Genomic DNA, 19,031 nt, shown 5'->3' on the forward strand with positions numbered 1-19,031 from the left:
CCAGGCTGAACCGCTTCAACAAGAAGTATGTGAAGAAGTGCCTGATTGCGGGCGAGCGCTCCAAGGAGCCCCAGCTCATTGCCTTCTACCACAAGATGGAGATGAAGCAGGCCATTGAGCTGGTGGAGAGCGGAGGGGGGGTCAAGCTGCCGGCCGCCGTGCCCTCCACCGTCTCCATGCAGTGAGTAGCCACACTCTCTCTCCAGGGTATCTGCAGGTCCTTAAAACGTCTGAAAGTGTCTAGATTTAGATTTCTTAAATACAGTAATTAGAGGTCTTAATTTTTAACCATGTTATGCAGGTTTATTTTCTGTTTCTGTTCCATTTTCATGCAGCTATAAAATTAGATACAGATATTGACATTCTTTATATTTGGTAATATTTCGTCAAGGCAGAGTTAGAAAGTAAGGCAAATTCCATGAATTGTGTAGTTTCCTCAAAAGATATAAATTACAAAATGTAAAAGCTAGAGACACTTAGTTGGAGACACTGGTGGAGACATCCTCATCCTGTTGTCAGCAACGTTGTAACGAACACTTACTAAAAAAGCAGTCAGCACCACCAGCTCGACAGAAACAAAAATTGCGCTTTCTCTTTTCCCTCTGCCTCTCACAACAGGAAACATGGGAAATAAGATTTGAATATTTTGACAATTAACATAATGAAATGTCACGCATGTTTTCAGAGACAACGGGGCATCTCCCTAAATGCGTTGAGAAACGTGGGTGATATATTGACTTTCGCCGCGGCTAATGTCTATTTCGTTTTGCATCCATTCAAACACAAACCTTAATAGTAAGTACGTTTTTCTGCATCTCTCCCAGGAACATCCAGCCCAAGAAGCCCCCCCCTGCCCCGCCTGCAGAGAGGGCGCTGCCCCAGCTGCCTAAAGGCCGAGAGGAGGAGATCCGGAAGATCCTCAGGAGTAACCTTCAGAGGACACGCCAGAGGGTAGCGCCGCTCCCATATCAGCTAAAACTCTATTGATTTGTATTGATTCAGTCATATGAACTAAGACCATATTGATTCAGATAGTAGCACTACAGCCGTATTAGCTAATACTGTATTGATTGGTATTGAGTTAGGTCTGAATCAATCAATAGCTCTACTAACTAACTAATACTGCATTCATTTGTATTGACACACAGTGAAGCAGTTAGTTAAAAGTATTGTTCCCTTGTGGTCATCATGGTCTGAATGAGCAATAGTGCCCTTATGTATAAAGATTCCCCCACACACTGATTCTTCTCTGTACTCTTTTGTCATTATTTCTGTGTGTCTTTGAGATGAACCGACGAGTGCAGGAACCTTTTTTTAGATGATCGTCGTGAATTAAAGTATTTCTTAACGTCTGTCTCTCCCCTCCCAGCTGCGCTCCTACAACAGACACACTCTGGTGGTTGATCCGTATGAGGACGGCTTAAACGACTTCCTTCTGAAGAAGCAGAGGATGATCGAGCTGGAGAAGAAGGTACTGTATGATTACCGGTGTCAGTGAGGGCAGAACCTCTTGAGACACAGAATCGATTTCAAAGCTCATTTCGACCAGTAGCCAGCACCAAAGAACTCTGAGCAATTGTGTAACTGCTATAGTTAACATTTAACATTTTAGGTGTGTAGCAGACACTCTCATGCTTCTGGCCTATAACCAGTGCTATAGTAGAATACATTGGAAGCTTAAATCCGTGTGTCACTAACATTGTTAACAGCCAATGAAGTCAGTAGACACACAATACACCCCAGGAGACACAATACACCCCAGAAAACAGACACACAGAGAGCAGCTCCTCTCATTTCCTACTGGGCCACCAGCAATTAAATAATTCAGCCAAAACTATGATTTGTTTTCTAATTAGAGTCCTCCTTCAGTCTCCTAAATTCATTTGCAAGACACAATTAGGCCCTGATTTATCTGTACAGTCGAGTTGCCCTACCGCAAACTTCCATTTAATCAGTCTGCAAATACATAATGAAAATAGATAAAATGGAATGTGCTAGAAGCCTCTGTAGACTCTCAAAAGACTTCTGCTCAGACTAACAAACCAACACATTTGTTGGATTTGAATTTTAAGTTCCTCCTAGACATTGATCAATAGTGAATCACTGAAACAATTTTATTTTAGTGTATTTCCCAAGCAATGAGGCAGAAAGTGTATTTTTGTAATTTTTTGTGACTCAGGTTCTGTACATTAACGTTTAGCAGAATGTTTATGAAATGATGAGGATCCTTCTGGCCGATGGTCACTGACCAACCTTTCTTGCTGCTGTTACGTTGTGGTAGCGTGCGATAGCCAGTGTTCAACCTGCTCCTGTGTGTTCCCAGATAACAGAGATGAATAACTATCTGACCGTACCTGCTGCACCTCCCGACTCCCCGACTATCTCCAGAGCCAGACTGGCCTCAGGTAAACGCACCCATCCTAGCCGCAGCCACATGCAAACTGTGACACCACCATTTTACTGTGAGGTAGCACATGAAGCAATGGGATCAATTTCACCATTTCACTGATGCGACCCACAGGGACCGGATACTGTATGTTCTAAGGCTCACAAGTCAGTGTGCACAAAACCTAGGCCAACGCTACTCAATAAACACTGTAGGATGCACTGCTACTGCTACTGTTATAGCTGCAATGTTCCACTCTGATATTTCCCCTGTGATGGAAATATGTTTGCATGTGCCGGCTGGCATGTAAACCAGTGTGTGGTTTCATTTTAGGCAGAGATACTGATTTCAAACCTGCTCAGAGGCAGAAAGGGGACAGAATCAGTCCAGGTATGTAGTGAGTGTAGAGAAGATGTGGTTTGAGTTGTGGTAACCCAAATCACTGCCACAGCAACAATCCTAACACGCATGCATCATTTTTGTTGCCTGCTAACATTTATCAATTATGCATGAGGTCATCTCATGACATGACTGACAGGGCCAGGTTTAGATGATTTGTAATGGTGAAAGAACAAACAGTCCTGCCTTTTTCAGATTACGGTGCAGGGCGTTACTACTGGTTGTGTTTTTGAAAGTAACTTCCAACCAAAAGTGTGTATAGTGTATAGTATAGTGTGCCAGCATGTATTCCATTGAAAATCATTGTGGCTTGCTTTGCATTCTTTCGTTGTGATGTTTGTGGTGGAATGTTTGAAAAGGCCTTGAAGCCTGCAGTTGCCTGGTTTGTGCAGTGATGCTACATTTGTTGACGTGAATGTTTTGTGATCATATCCTCCTCTCCCTATACGTTGTGTGTTTGTGCACGCTGATGGAATGACTGTCCCCTGCTTGTTTGGGAACAGATCCCTTTTAATGAGTCTAATTAAAGCTAATCCTCTGTACTGTACCCTTGGCCTGTCCGCCTAGACCCCCAAGCCTACAGCGTGAAGCCAATGTCAGACAGCGTGCCCACCATCCAGGTGGACCTGGCCTCTCCTCAGTCTCCAGACTCGGTCAACCTGATGGATGAGTTCAGACGGGCCGGCCAGCATCAGCATCAGGACGACGACGAGGACCGGGGCCTGATGATGAAGCCTCCCTCAGAGGGAAGAAGACCTAACAAGCCAGGAGAGGCAGAGGGAGCCAAGGACCAGCAGAGGCTGGTGAGGTGCCTGAGCGACCCGGGTCCCAGCGCTGACGAGGACGAGGATGAGCCCTTCCTGCCCTAAGATTGCTCCTCCGCCGGGCCGGACGTAGAGGGGTCGAGATGCATGCCCCTCCCTTCACGACAGGGCGGTAGAGGAGAGAGGTCCGCTTCACTGCTCTGCTCTAAATTATCTCTTTGGTTCAGAAACCAAACAAGCCAAAACTGATAAAGCAGCATAAACAGTCTATGCTGTACGAACCAAAAACAAAAAGCAAAAGGAGATTGCTGAAGAAGAAAAAAGAGCCATCAGCTTATTGTCATTGCTCTTTATTTTTTTAAACAGGATTGGAAAAGCAGTCACTGCTATCTGGGAGATCTTGGGTTTCATGGTTGATAGTCGGAGACATCCGGGATAGAACTATGCATTACCAAAGGTTTGGACTGTTTTAGTGTCAGACGATGTCTTTCATGCTTATTTTAGTGTCAGACAGTGTCTTTCATGTTTAAAGATTTCATTCTTCTTGATTTCATGTTTCATGTATGTTAGTTTATATTTTTACAATCATTTTCTGTCTTTAAAGCTACATTCTGTAAGATGTGCACACAGTATAAGGCAGGGCCTCTGTCCTAAATGTAATCAACAGGAGCAAATTAATTAAAACCAATTTTCAACTTTCAACACACAGCAATTGATTTTTAGACATTCCTTTTAAGCCAATATTTCACTGAAGCTGTTCTAAGATTTAAAACATACAAATTTATATTCAATCACTTGAAATTGCTGGATATCGAAATTTACAGACTGTAGCTTACACAAAATAATTTGCCTTATTTTATGTGAAACACAAAATTTTTTTCACTCAGTGCATTTTATCTCAAATGGAAATGTTTTTAAACACAGGGGTACTAACGTCTGTTTGCGACCTGATGCCAGTCAGTTGGTTTAGGGTTTTTCTTGGATGTATCCAGTGTTCATGGGATGCAGGAAAAGCTGGATGTATTTAGTCACTGTGAAAACCACTGTGTGAAGGACCACTTTTCTTTACAACCTCACCCACGGAGACCTGCGGCTTCACGCTATCGCTGGAGAATGAGTCGAGTTTTCCAACGTTGTCACTCGACAATGTTCAACACAAACAGTCTAATTTACAAATGTGGTGCAAAGCTGAGTGGTCTGTATGCTTCTCATCTCAGACGTGACAGGCAGTGACGCAACACAGATGTTTGGGTGTCAGCGATCATGCTTGATTCCCAACCATCTGAAGTCGCATCAGATATTGTGTCATGTCACGTTTCTGTCACGTGTGTAGATGTTTTATTGTTTTACCTCAATTTAGAATTCCCTTTAAAAAAAAACAACCCAAAAACACTCAAGTAGAGCTTGAGGAATTATCTCTGAATGATTTCAATATTGGGTTTCTTCCCAGTTTCTGCCCTCAAGACCCCATTTAATAGACATCCCCTTGATTGTGTTGATTCAGAGATTGTTAACTTTCAGACCACACAAGCTATCTATATTATCTGAAATGGACCTAAATGATCGTATGCTCATCATCTCAAATTCATACTCATTTGCATTCTCACGTTTTTTTGAGCGCGGTGTTTATGAGCAGCATTTGAGCCCTTGAGTCACTGTTGAATTCAGCATTTTTAGTGACATGGCAAGTGAAGGGGAGTTTGTACAGGAATCCATCTATGCCTCTTAACCTTCTTCAGAGCCAAGACTATAGGCATGCCATGGCAACAAAGTAATTCTATGCAGTATAGAGGTGTAAAATATGTATATTGATTATAATACCCTATATTTATGAATACCCTTTAAAACAAATCTTGTAATCTTGTGAGAAACACTGAGGCAAACTCTCTTGAACACTGCTAATGTTGAGGCTGGAATCCAACACGGGCATTAAGATAAATGATCTTGAAACCACTTCGTTAGAGTTGTTGAACATCCGAGCAAGAGTGAAACATCGTTATCTGCACGCACAAAAACGTAGTCTAGAGTTTTGTTAATTCTGTATGACTAAGAAATTCTCTACTGTGCCGTATATATGGTTGTACAGTGTGTATGATAGTCAGTGTAAAATACATTGCTCGTCTTTTATACGCAGCCTCTGGGGGAAGTGGAATATTACATCGATCCATTATATCGTTGATGTGATGATTTCTGGCTTACTGTCCTTCTGATTGTCTCAAGGAAACACCCTTCCATGTTGTATTTGATTTACTGTACATCCCGAACAGCGAAGTGCCGCGCAGCCAGTACAGATTTGATTGTAAGTCTACATGTTATTTCTCTCACCCTAGTCTATCAGCAGAATTCACCACAGCAAGGGTGTGTTTCCTCTGTGCAGACCATTCGCTGAACCCGCTATGGAGAGCAAACTTGGGCATTGAAAAAACAAGGTCCATCTCTCAGTGAGGACGGACTGAGCCGCTGTTCCAGTTTTCTGGCTGTTTTGTAGGCGTTAAGAGTGACCACTGACCCCTTCCTGATCCTCTCAAGGTATCGCCTTACATCCAGTGAGCTCCCATTACAGCTGAGGGGAAAGAGCAAAGGAACCCAACAGGCTTGTTAATTTTTCTCATCTCTTCCTCTCTTCGGCCTCTGTCAAGGCTTGCTGTGGTTACAATGGCGAGGGTAATATGAGGATAATTTGTCTGTGTGCACATATGCACTCATGTACTGTACATCCCGGTGCATATGTGTGAATCTTAGTGTACTTGCACGGGTGTCAAGTGTGTCCGGTCTCTTTTCTCTAGCTAATCGAGCTCCCTGACAGATTCCTACTCCCCCTTTTTCTGAAACGAAGGATAATTGTAGGCTGAGAGATGGGAAGGTCAGCCATAAAGCATCTCATTTCCCCGGCTGGACCAAATTGAATTTACGTTCTGAAATGTCAAAATGTGTGACGGAGTGTGTTGGAGTGTTGGACCGTGCTGAAAATGTCAACAAGGACAAGGCCGAAGAGAGAAGGGTTGTTTAAAAACCCAGGCTTTACTGGCCAAAACGACGTGCGGCACTTCCCCCCCCCGTCCTCAAATCCTCCCCTTATCGTTGCTTAAAGGACACTGATATTTACGTGGAGCATTACATTTACAAGGCTCTAAAATGGGGTATAAACTGCAGCTAGCTTAGCAGGCCTAGCCTTGAGAACTGTTTGTGTGCACCTGTGAATGGTTGCTTTATGCAGTGCTGCTGGGAATACTTCTATACATTTCCAGATGGTCTATGATTTGGCATCCATTTAACAGCAGTTTATGTTGCCCTCTTAAAAGTTGCCCTCTTTAACACTACTATTCTGCAGAGGTTTTTGAGTAGGTCTCAGGAAGGCTACAGCAAATGCGATGCATTTCTAAACACGCTCCCAGGTGTGAGTATGTGTAACTGTATGAATGCAAAGCAGGGTGTTGCTAAGAGCTGGCATACTCAGCAGGGATGTCGCATTATTCAGCCGTCATATCGGATGGACCAATGGGTTTAACGTTACTCAGGGATGTGATCAGGTATACAAAAATGGGAGGGGGAGACAAAAATCTCCTATTAAAAATAAAAGGGAGATGCGTATCCAAAATTAAATCCTGGAAAAGGAGAAATCACATCCCTGATTAATTTAAGGCTTTAATGTTTTTAAAAAACACACTATTTTCATACTTTTCTTTTTCATACCAAATACATCTTGTTGGGCAAACATTCTCCCACGCCCTTGAGGGAAATGTTTGGTGCAGAAAACCTTAATCTTAAGCCATACAGCCTCTATAAGAACCTATTTTATTGTATTGCTGTATAACAATGTCATACACACATCATTTTGCCTTTGTGAAACATTTGCTTGGAGCACGATGTCCTACTCTAAGCAAAAAGTTTACATTTAAATTATGTCTCCACCGTTCAAATGAATGCTCGCTTTCTTTCATCTACAATTTTCACACTGGATGTTCCTCTACAGCGGTGAATTGTTTCAAGTCATATGCACTTTTGTCTTTTCTGAAAGTGTTTTTCTGAATTGCAATGTCAATGCTGTTGCCTCACCCGGGATTCACTTCAGCTTTGTGCGCTTTTTGGTCTTTACATTGCTACATGTGCTTTATAATGCTTTATTTGTTCAACTGCTTTATTGTATACAAGGATAAGTTTTAGTTCTTCATTCGTGCTTTACAGGGGCTTGTAAACTTTTTTTTGTTGTTGTTCTTTTCATGTGCTTTACAAGGGTTAATGTGCTTTGCATTACTCCATGTGCTTTACAAAGGTTCTTGGGCTTTACTGTGTGTTTTTCCATCTCATGTTTACCTGTAACGGCACTTCACTCCAGGGGCATTTGGAACCAAACACTCAGACCTAAACTGGTGCTTCAGGCTCTTGCGTCACAATGTAGACATAGGCTGAATTTGCAACTATGAAAATATATGTTTAAGTAACTAAAATGGTAATAATCAGTGTATTTGTAATTGTATAACTTATGAGCTTTATGCTCAAATTCTGTGCTCCTAAATCTAGTTTTTCTATTGGGTGAAGCATCAACTACAGTCAGCTGCATATGCTAAGTGACTCATTCCCCTAATTACTGTCAAATCTGACCAGCCTGCCAGTACATGCGTAGCAGGCATATTGTGGATGTATCTGTACAAATATGAAGGCAGTAATCATATATGACGCACGCACAGCCAAGCCTGGGGGGATCATCAATATAATGACCCAGTGGTGTCATTACCACACCACCTAAAGGCTGCTTCCTGGCTGTGCCCGTGTCGACTTCACCTTTCTCCAGTTTGCCCAGTCCGGCTTCTGTTGTGCTCCACCATTTTACACCACACCAAGCACTTTAACAAAGCAGTACCTTTATCTCAAAACACCAATGTTAAAGAGAGAGCAATAAATGGCTGTATTTTAGTGTACACGCTATGCATGGCTATTGGGTGACACATCATAGGAACAGGAATGTACATTATGGAGGGCCTTATAAGCAGTAAGAGGGTCGGTGTCTTTAGTGTCACAAAGGAGAGAAGCTGGGATACAGTCTTGAATCCTGGCGAATACCATGCTGTAGCTTGACGACTGTCAAAAAGGCATGGATTGTATTGTCCTTTCATTCACATTTTGTTTAGTTTATCTTTCTGTGTTTGTTCGTTTGATGCGTCAGTCAATTATTTGCAATTTGCAAATGTAAACTTTGCAATAATTAAAGATTTTTTTATTTTATATACATGTGAATGGGAATATATGAAAAAAGAAAAAAAAATGTAATAGAAATCTATGACAATATTGTACAAATCAGAATCTGAAAGATAACACAAGTGTGCACTATCTTGTTGATGATTAGCCTCTAGCTTTCAGCATTCCATCTGTGTAACAACCAGTAAAGCTAACAACCAGTGATGAAACTAGTTCAATCGGGTTATAACTATACACCAAATTAAAGTTTTACTTTATAACAATGTTGTGTCAGTGTGATCATGATTGGTGACATTTTTTCCTTGACAAAAAAGAGCTGCAAGGGGCGTCCCGGTGGATCAATGGTCTACAGGTGCAAACCATGTAACTACAACGTCCCGGGTTTGAATCCGGCCCGGGACCTTTGTCACATGTCATCCCTCTCTTTCTTTACCCCAATCTTTTCTGTCTCAACCCACTTTCAACAATCCAATAAAGGCAAAAAAAAAATCACCTTTAGAAAAATAAATGTTGTGAAAATGAACCTCTCTACATGCATTGACAAAGGTGTTTGAACCTGCAATATCTTCTTTGGCCAGAAGGGAGAGTGCTGCACCATGTAATTAAAGTAAAATCAGAAAGCATTTGCCACCAACAGACACTGCACAATGATTGCCTCTAGCAAAATACGAGGGAAAGAGTAGAATTGGACCCTTTGTTGAGTCTAATAAACACAGAATGAACTGGCTGCCTTGCCAAAACTTAATGGCATCCCTAGCCTTGGCAGTGACACAGTTTGCATGGTGATGAGAGCTGTGGCCCATTTTGGCTGCGATGGTTTGTCTGGTTGTGTATTCCATCTGTATTTCTGTTAATGGAAAGTCACCGTGACTTACTTGCTTGTTAACCAGCTTGGCTTCACAACCAAATTCACTGTGTAATATTTTTGGACTGGATATGCTCTATTTACGACAATCATTTTAATTGTTGGCAGTGGTTGCATTCTATCGTTTTCTAACAGATCATCTGGGTGGCCAAGTTAATTTTAAATGAAAAGAGTTTAATTTGTGATTCCAATTGCTAGAATTGTTATTGGCTGAAAATCCTGTTTACGTTTACATTGCAGGCGTTTAGTTGACACTCTTATCTAGAGCGATTTGCACTGAGGACAACAGTAGATTAAGCTTAAATTCCCAGATCATCAACATTACAAGCAACCGATAGTTAAGTTCTGTTTCTGAGAGAATAGTTTGTCCCTTCCCCTAATCTGTGATGCTATAGATGTTTAGCTACATAGTAATGGTATTAGAAATGATAATTTTTGGGATCAGATTACATTTCTGGTTCAGAACAAGTAGCACTTCCATAACCTGAGCCTCATTTGGATATAAAAGTTCAGAAAAACATTTTATGAACCCTCAAATTCCATCTCCTTTTCACTGTATATGGAGGGTCTCCAAGCTACAGATTGGTTAATATCACAAACTACAGTCTTGATTCTCTAGTTTCTGGCTTTGGGATCAAGTTGTGAACAGAAATCAGGAGCGAGATAGGCAAACACGGATGCCATTTCACAAGTATGTAACCGACTCTGACTTCATGGGTCCTATTTGTTTTTAGCAGTGGATTAAACCCAGAATAAACCCATGCCAACTATTTAATGGAGTTCCCCCGGTGTTGCAAATTTACATGTGGAGTGTGAAATAAGCCTGAGAGCTTTGCAGATGGGCTGGTCTGTGTGTTTATTTATTTCTATTTTGCTGAAGTTAAATCACCGTGTCTCATTTGGCTGTCAGCCGACTTCCCGCTGAGGACTAAAGCACAGTGTAATATGGTGGTGTGAGTTAAATTGGCTCTATTTGCATGAGGGCTCTTCTGTTGATTTTATCCTCATCACTTTTTCATGTTTGGAGTGGGTGCCCTTTACGTAGAAAGATCCCGTTTGTTTGCTTCAAATGTGGCGGCGGCAGTCTCTTAGCAATATGAAATGCATACTTTCTTCATAATTCAATCAAAAATATAATGAGTTTCAAAGTTGAGGGCGTCGGCTACAAGGTGAATTTTATGCAAACCCAGCTGTGTTCAGCTTCAGCAACCGTGGCTGGTCAGGACTCTGTTCCCATGCAATGTGCAGTAAATGCCAGGTGATGGCACTGTGCAGCCATAAAATGACACTGCCTCCTAACGAGTGCTGTCACCACAGAGCAAGCGTCTACTTTTTTACTTGTAATTTCACTCTATAAGTGGTTACTTTACCATAAACGTGCTGGCACGTTTAATCAGTGTGTCGGAGAGGGAGTGAGGCCCTCTGTGTCCCCATTCCATCAGCTTAATGGTGTGTTTGCTATTGCATTCTACTCTCATTTACATGGCCCATATACCCTGTGTAATGTATTGCTAATTGTTGTGTTCAGGCAATAAAAACCTTGAACCGTTGCATCTATGTTCCTGTGAAGTGAATGTTCTGAAATGGAATGAGCACGATCAATAAGCGGTGATTTTCAGCGAGGGGTAATGTGCTTTGAAAATATTTTGTTACACAACGAGGAATGTTTTGATTATGAATGTAGTGGAGACGGGTCAGTGTAGGGTCGCACACAAACATCGGTTTGCTGTTTGTCTTATCTATAAAAAGAACAGACAAATTTAACTTTAGGCATGGTCATAGTGAAAAGCTACTGAAAATCTTATAGTTGTATTCTCTTCATGTTGGAGAGATGAAGGATTCTGACATCTAAACACGCCAATTTGTCTGCACTCCTTATCAGAGGAAATGTGCTTGTACACCTCAGTATTGCCAGCAACATGTTTAAAGATAGGGAGAATACTTTCAGGAGGACTCAAGCTGAAGTGGGATGCATCTAACTTAGTATGAGGATTGGTTGAGCCAGTGTCACATCTCGACAGAGGGCCCAGAATCCCAGAATTCCAGTTGCAACGCCCCTGGAAGGTTACAGTGGATTCCCTATTGATTCTCTATAGGGCTACTCGTCTCCCATCATGCACCGGGGTCAGCACTGCCGCCCTGTCCCCTGTGATCCACGACCCCAAGAAACGAACCCACGCCCCCAATTTTTATGCCTTGAGATAAGCAGTGAGCGCCAAACGTGCCGCCTGGCCGTTATTTCCAGTGTCAGGCCGCGCTCTGCCATGGTGCTTAAAGAAACAAATAGCAGGCACAGTGACATTATTAATCCAGACACGCTGGCACAGGCCAATACATCTCTGTCTGCTGTTTGATGTATTGGAATGAGCAGAACACAGAGATGGACTTTTTCATTGGCATCTCAGTTGATGAATAAAACATCGGCATGGGTTGGGACAGAATTGGATTTTTGAATACAAGAGCAGAAGTGGTTATGGATCACAGGACGTATTACAGTCTATGGCCCTTGGCATAAAGTGTTTTAAAGACACTGAGCAGTGCTGGGACATGTCCCGCATACTTTTAGACAGACTTAGTGGTCATTACATGATCATTCAACACATCCTAATGGTCAGCAGTCATACAGAGTTACCAGAAAAACCTATCACATGTCCTGAAACAATAACTATAAGTGCAGACCAATATTTCTCACAAGAGATAATAATAAGATAGATAATGAATCACATCTCTACAATGAGGAATCTTTCTCACTGAACATTAGCCGATGATAATCATATTTAGAATAGAGGGCATACTGTTTGTGTGAATGCTGCTCCCCATCTGATAAACAACGAGCCAGTCTGATAATAAAGCGCAACTGTACGGTGCATCCTTATCAGCCACATGCAAACGACTTTGCATACAGCATTAGATTCTCCTCTCCATGCTTACGAATTGTGTTTGTCCATGAAGGATCAGAACGCCAGCATGTTCAATACCGAGCTGATGAGGTTGCGCTCTGCGGTGCCGCCGCTGCATTATGAAGAGCTAACATTTGACATTTCTGCTGTAAAATCATATTCTGCATCCAGACAACTGCGCTTTGTTTCAACAGGGAGAGTTAATGCAAAGCGTACGAGAAACGGCCTTTGTGGGAGCTATTTACTTGTGTAAACCATTTATTCTCAATGAAAAATGTCTGTGCTTTGATTTCACCCTTGCCTGTTGGTAGTGGTGAGACTGTATTGCCTTGCTCATCTATCCTTGTGATAAACTAGGCTGTCACCGGCCAGCACAGCTTCATGCAAGCTCAATGACTAGACTCATGTATAACTTGGCCTTTTGAGAAACATTGACTTGATGTGTCTATTAAGTTGCTTTAAGCAGTTGCTATGCCGTTTCGATGGAATCAGCATATATGAATAATCCATAGGGTAAAATTTGTTTAAAAGGCCTCGTTGTCTACATTCATCGCATGCCTATTTTCAGGAACAGTGCATTGCTGTATACTGTAGCATACTGTATGTGTTGTTATTGTCATAGGATAATCTGTTGAAACAAAATTCCAGCCTGTTATACACACAAGCTGAGCCATTACAAAGCCCCTCTTTCTAGCCAGAATCTGTCCTTTTGTCAGTGACAAAGCCCTCAAAACCCTTCACAGTTTTACCTTCTCTCAGAGGAAAGGCGTGCGGATGAGAAAAAAAGCGAAAAGTCGACAGTTCTGTCTCCTTTTCGCTTCCATTCAGTAAATTACAGACAACTAGTCTGATTCTATTAGGGCTGCCGAGGCAGATGGCTTAACGGTGAAACTGTGGGGTCAAATGCAGTATGAATTACTTAAATAACAGCTCATCCCACCACACAGACCTGATGGTGACAAAAAGAGCCTGAGGAGTTTTAATGTGTCAGATGTTGCTTTTTACTTGTACCGGCACAAGCTTTGTCAGGCAATGTTCAAATTCTGGTCTCAGAGAAATGTCATATTTTCTTGTGAAATGCTAATCTGTTCTACCAAGAGAGAAAGAGGGAGGGGGACAGAGAGAGAGAGGGGGGAGAGGGAGAGAGAGAGAGAAAGATGTAGGTTTAAAGTTCATCAAGAGTTCATCAGGCATCAAGGACGCTGTCAGGAATGTCAATGATATTGACGGTCTGTATTGAATCCGTATTGATTCTGAGGATGTACTGGGACAACTTTTGGAGAGTGGAATGATAATATGCCACATGTTCTGCAAACCCCTGCAGAATCCTTTCTCAAAGTTGAAAGATGGAGAAAGTTTGTGCGTGTGTGTGTTGGGGAGGGGAGGAGGTATTTTAAGTTGTAATTACAGACCAATATTGCAATGGATCAGGCTTTTCTTCTCTCATCTTTGCCTTCAGTCCCACAGGTGAGTTAGTTGGATAGTGCTGTGCAGGCTCTTCAGTAATGGCCACCTCATGGGACCATTTATCTTATTTAATCTCCAGACAACAGCACGTCTACAATTCATCCTGCACCTTGCTTACGTAAACACTAAACTTTCTAAACTTCTGGTGCACCAATACACTTTATGTCATTGGCTGCAGAAGGAAGACAAATTCAAAACATCATATAGGTTTCCATGGATTTTAACTGCCATTCTCTAATTCAATTGACTGAATAAGAATGTTGCATATGACCTGACCTGTAGTTAACATGTCATCATCGTTTTTGCTCATGACCTAATCTGCAGTGTAAGATGCTCCTGACCAAAACGAATATTTGCAGGATCTCCACATATCCCAAAAGCTGAACTCCGCATTTTGTATGCGAGTTAGGTTATTGGGATTTATTAGGTGTGAATTTATCCTCTGAATTATGTTATCACAGGACACTCAGCCCTTGGTTGTGTTAATTACATCTCAATAAAATATAGATGAAAAACAGCAAGGTTAGAAGTATTAGAGGGGGATAGTGTTGAGAAAATACAGTTTCCAGTTTACTCAGGCGCCATACTAAGTTTAGCAGAGATAATGGAGATTTAGATAAAATTGAATCAATGCAAAGCTTTACAAAAAAAAAAAAAAAAAAGGCCTAATCACCTAAACGCCAACATGAAAATCTTAATAGGAGAATCAATCACAAATAGCCTTAAGATGTATTATGGGTAAAGTCTCCAATTAAAAACATCTAATCCAACAGTTAGCAAACTGGGTAACTATTGTTAAGTAACATTAAGTTAGTAGTCTACTGCACAATAAGAGAATGTATGGCTATAACAAAATAGGTCTGCCTTTCCCCACTGGTGTCATCTCCCCATCTACAGTACAGAAAGTTATATAAGTCTGTACCAAGTGATATCTTAACAACAAAATCCTCTCAGAAGGGGATGGGATGGGGGGTGGAGGGCTCTGATCTAATCCGCCTGTTAATAACTTGTCAATCACAGCCAAGTAGGCTAGACACACCTAGAAAACTACCACACTGCCCCAACGAAAAATCACCTTCTGTATTCTTATAACATCCCTATTCCTTCCTAAATCCCTAGTGATAGTATAGTTTGTTCAAAGTGACCTTATCCTACTTTATGGTATTTTTTTTTTCTTCCCTCATATAACATTGCTATAATAGGCCTATTCCTATGGGGATTTACACTTTTGCTGTGATATATGTATCCTATTCTAAAAATACAGCATTACACTCGTTCCTCTCCCTAAGGGTGTGTATGGTATTCTAGCAAGGCCACCGAGACCTCTCCTTCTGTCCGTGCAGGGCTCAGATGGCTTAACCGTGTTTTGATAAGCCGCTGTGAATATCCATCAAGAAATCCGCCCAGCCCACTGGATTGTTCAGCGGCGGACCGTTCCGTTTCTTCCCCTCGCCCTGCACTATATGTTCGCTTTTTCAGCCCTCTCGTCTCGTTTTACGCAAGCGGACGTCCGCGGCACAGCAAGAAGTGCGCACTGTAGGCGACAGCGAGGCAGGCGGACGGACGGCGGGTACCGGAGACGCGGTGTGTTTTCGCTGGGAATCCGGGGGGCTGGATGGCGGATGTGTTTATTCTACGGATTTTTTTTTGTGTGTGAGAGGCTAGAATAACTTCGCATGGGACAAACCCGCTTTCGTTCATGTCGTTTGCCGATGTGTTTCGCCCGGCGCATTGACGCCAGCTGAGGGGGAAAAGCGGTTGGAGGAGCGTAATTGACAGAGCGACATGAATAAACACGCGTTTGCGTCCACCAACTGTACAGGATAGATACAAGGCTTTGTGATATCAATGTGATTTCCGGATCGTACAGATGATCCCGGTAACGTGGGGCGGTATACACGGAGGCAACGGAAAGATGCTCTGCTGCACGCTTGATTTTTATACCATAGGGCAACGTGTTATTGACGATTCGCACGCCGTGGAATAATGCATCAGGAGACAACTTTATTTATAGGCCCGATTGATTGTGAGACGCTCGCATTTGATTATCTTTCCTAAAAGTGCATTTGTATTTCAGACTGGATTGCACGTAGTAGTAATCCCGTTGTTCTTGGATATAGATTCAGCTATAGTGCTTCATCAGACGCCAGTGCCATTTATTACCGCGAAGCCCTGTGCTGTTTTATGATTTCCATTTTTTAAATCCAGATCCTGCGATCTATTGATGTCAGTAATTGCGTTATGCACGATATACCTGGAGGCTGTGGAGTGGTACCGTTGCCAAATGCGAAATTGTAGATGTAGGCAGGCCTAACCTTTGCTTATGCAAATCCAATCGATAGCGAGATAAAGACAGCTCTGGCAGCCTGTTTAGGCTCCCCTGCAAGTGTCATAGGGGTGTGTTTAAACCCCCGCATATCAACTTTTTACACATGCCACAAGGCACATAGGGAAGCTGCTCAGTAGAGAGGGGAGACTGTCACACCACAGTATAGTCTCACAGAAAACACTGCAAGGCAACATTTCAAGAAAGAAGTTTCAATGGTTTTCCGAAAGTTGCCCGGTGTGTCGGCATCGGGCATGGGTCTGCGCCTGTCCCAGAAATTCGTGTTTCTGCTGTTTCTCTCGGGATTGGTAACACTGTGTTTTGGGGCCCTGTTCTTTTTGCCCGACTCTGTCCGACTAAAACGGATTTTTCTATCTAAGACGGACACCCAGCCAGTCACGGTTGGCTCCGGCTCCGGCTCCGAGAATGACGCCAAGGAGCACTTAAAAAGGCCCAAGGACCAGGAGCATCTGCGGGGCATCACCTCGGCCAAGGGGGAGACCAGCACCAAACTGAAAACCCTGAGCCGCAAGCCGAGCGTCTCTCATGAGGCGACCGAGGAGAGGCTCGCCGGGGGGAAAGCGCAGGAGGAGCTGACTCTGCCCAGGTCCAAACCGGAGCCTGCCCCGGAGAGAGTGACCTCCTCAATCCATGGTGTCAACTCGGATACTTTCAATTACAACAAGTTCAAAAGGTGTCTGCTCAGAGCGCCGCTGGGCAGAGAGCACGGCAAGCCGAGCGACCCGAGGACCGAGGAGCGCCGGGACAAAGTCAAGGAGGTAAGGATGTATCCTACTGTAGCACTGGACCTGCATGTAGATATGGGAGTCAATGGATGTAACAAGGTCTGGACAGCTGATGTACCTGAGCTTAAAGTGGTCCAAATGATCTTGTAGTCCATAATGGAAAGTAAAGATTAAGCCAAAACTTCCCTGGAATGTAGAACCATACCTAAAACCTCAGGGGAGAGTTCAGGACAAAATGCTGTCTGTGCAAGATAGTTTGATGACCCACCTACGTCTAATAATTTATCACACTGACCAAATAATAACAGCCTATCTTTCCAGTCATCAGTCATTGCTCCACTTTCCCCCAGAAATGTAGTTATATAAGCAGGTTTCAAAGTTTTGGTGGCAAATGGTAACAGATGCAGGGACGTTGCCATACCTTGCTGCCCATAATTTAAATAAGTTCCAGTGGCACAACATTTTCAGGGCTTGTTCCTGCTGTCAAAACACAGCAGACATACAGGGCATTTCTACAACACCACAGAGTAGCAGCCTTCCTTATTCAGCTGTTAACAAACTAGGCGTGCACACCTGGAAGGAGTAATTATGTACCCGTTGTGCAAGTTGATTTGTCTGAATTTGTCTGACAAGTACAGACTGCCTCTCCACAACAGCCATGGGACAGTTGTTTGCCAGCTTCCTGTCAAACGCAGGCAAAATAAATTCCTTTCAGTCACGTCAGTTGTCCAAATTCACCCAAAGCCATTGGCTTTCCTAGTTAAAATCTTGTTAGATTTCCATTAATGTCAACAGAGAACAATCTTAATAAGCCCAAATACATGTCACTACTAAGTAAGGTGACTTGAATGTTTTTACTCTCTATAGCTGAGTTCACATGGAGCCTAATATTCTGTAAACGATCGGAATATGAACGCAATCAGACTAAAAATGCCTAACTAACTCCCCTCAAATGCAGTAGAGTGTTCCCAATAAAATGTGTGCTATAAACCTTTGATAATCGGTTCACACCATGTAAATAAACTGACTACTTTCTTGAAATACATAATATTCTGTTTGTCCTCCTATAATGTCAACAATATTGTGAAACATTCTTCCCATCATTTATTGTGATGACATGCCTCGGTGCATGTGACAGCTTATCAGATGACTGTATTTAGTATTCATGTAGCCGCTTCATTTGGATTCTTGAAACAGAAGGTCATTCAGAATGATAAAGCCCTCTGCCTGTGACTGCAGCCTACATCGCTCGCGCACAATCGCCAGCGAGCGATTTGAATGCGTGCAGTGACACTGTGGCCGGTGGCTCTGTGCCGGGCTGTGTTGAGCCCTGTGGGTCCAATAAGGGCTCCGGAGTGGGAGCGTCTGTGGATCACACATCTGTACCCACTCAAGGCGAGCGAGGCTGGTGAGGGGGCGGAGGGCGCGGAGGGCAGCCATTGGCCAGCGCGTGCAGATGGTTTTCAGCCTTGCCATGTGACACGGATAAGTCGTGTTGTCACTCTCACTTGCAGCCTGCTGTCACCCTCTCACTCCGCTCTCATGCCTTTCATACCTAGAGGTGATTGTGCTACACGATAACTCAGGCGTCAGCGGACAGGGAGGCTTGTCTGCCCTTGCGTGCCGAGCTCTCTCTGACTCATAGCTGCTTCTTCTTTGATGCTCTTTCAAGTGAATGTCGACGTGACTTTGCTTTCCCATGCTGTTTAGCTGAGCTCGGCAAAGTTCTCCACCTCGGGGTCATGGTTTGTCTGAGGAAAAGTTATTTGTCCACCGCGTCCTCCCCTCCCAATTATAGTCTGAGAATATTAATTGTGTTTCCTTGAGTACGGACCTCGCTTAAAGCATTCCAGAGTAAACAGCCTCAGCTCAGTTACACTGCATGCTCCAGTGTCCGTGTAGCCATAGACTGCTGCGTGTTCTTGTGGTTTCCTATTGTTGTTTCTACAGTTTCCACCGTTTCAAGCTCGCTGGCAGCGGTC

At 43.0% G+C, this 19,031-nt stretch overlaps 2 protein-coding genes across 3 annotated transcripts in view; both read left to right on the forward strand.

Moving 5' to 3' along the window:
- The window catches only part of slc9a1a (solute carrier family 9 member A1a), a 30,940-nt gene extending 26,273 nt beyond the window's left edge, over positions 1–4,667 (forward strand). Inside the window, exons 8-12 of the mRNA XM_071926615.2 lie at positions 5–181; positions 825–951; positions 1,370–1,471; positions 2,324–2,405; positions 3,353–4,667. Coding sequence (XP_071782716.2) covers positions 5–181; positions 825–951; positions 1,370–1,471; positions 2,324–2,405; positions 3,353–3,654 — 790 coding nt within the window. The 3' untranslated portion in view covers positions 3,655–4,667. The remainder of the gene's footprint in view (positions 1–4; positions 182–824; positions 952–1,369; positions 1,472–2,323; positions 2,406–3,352) is intronic.
- A 10,922-nt stretch (positions 4,668–15,589) lies between these two features.
- LOC139932772 (mannosyl-oligosaccharide 1,2-alpha-mannosidase IA) overlaps positions 15,590–19,031 on the forward strand; it is a 165,558-nt gene continuing 162,116 nt past the window's right edge. For both annotated transcript variants that reach the window (XM_071926658.2, XM_071926657.2), the window contains exon 1: positions 15,590–17,082. In XM_071926658.2, coding sequence (XP_071782759.1) covers positions 16,519–17,082 — 564 coding nt within the window. In that variant the 5' untranslated portion in view covers positions 15,590–16,518. The remainder of the gene's footprint in view (positions 17,083–19,031) is intronic.

This window comes from Centroberyx gerrardi, chromosome 12 (assembly GCF_048128805.1).
Source record: "Centroberyx gerrardi isolate f3 chromosome 12, fCenGer3.hap1.cur.20231027, whole genome shotgun sequence".
In the NCBI taxonomy this organism is placed as follows: Eukaryota; Metazoa; Chordata; class Actinopteri; order Beryciformes; family Berycidae; genus Centroberyx; species Centroberyx gerrardi.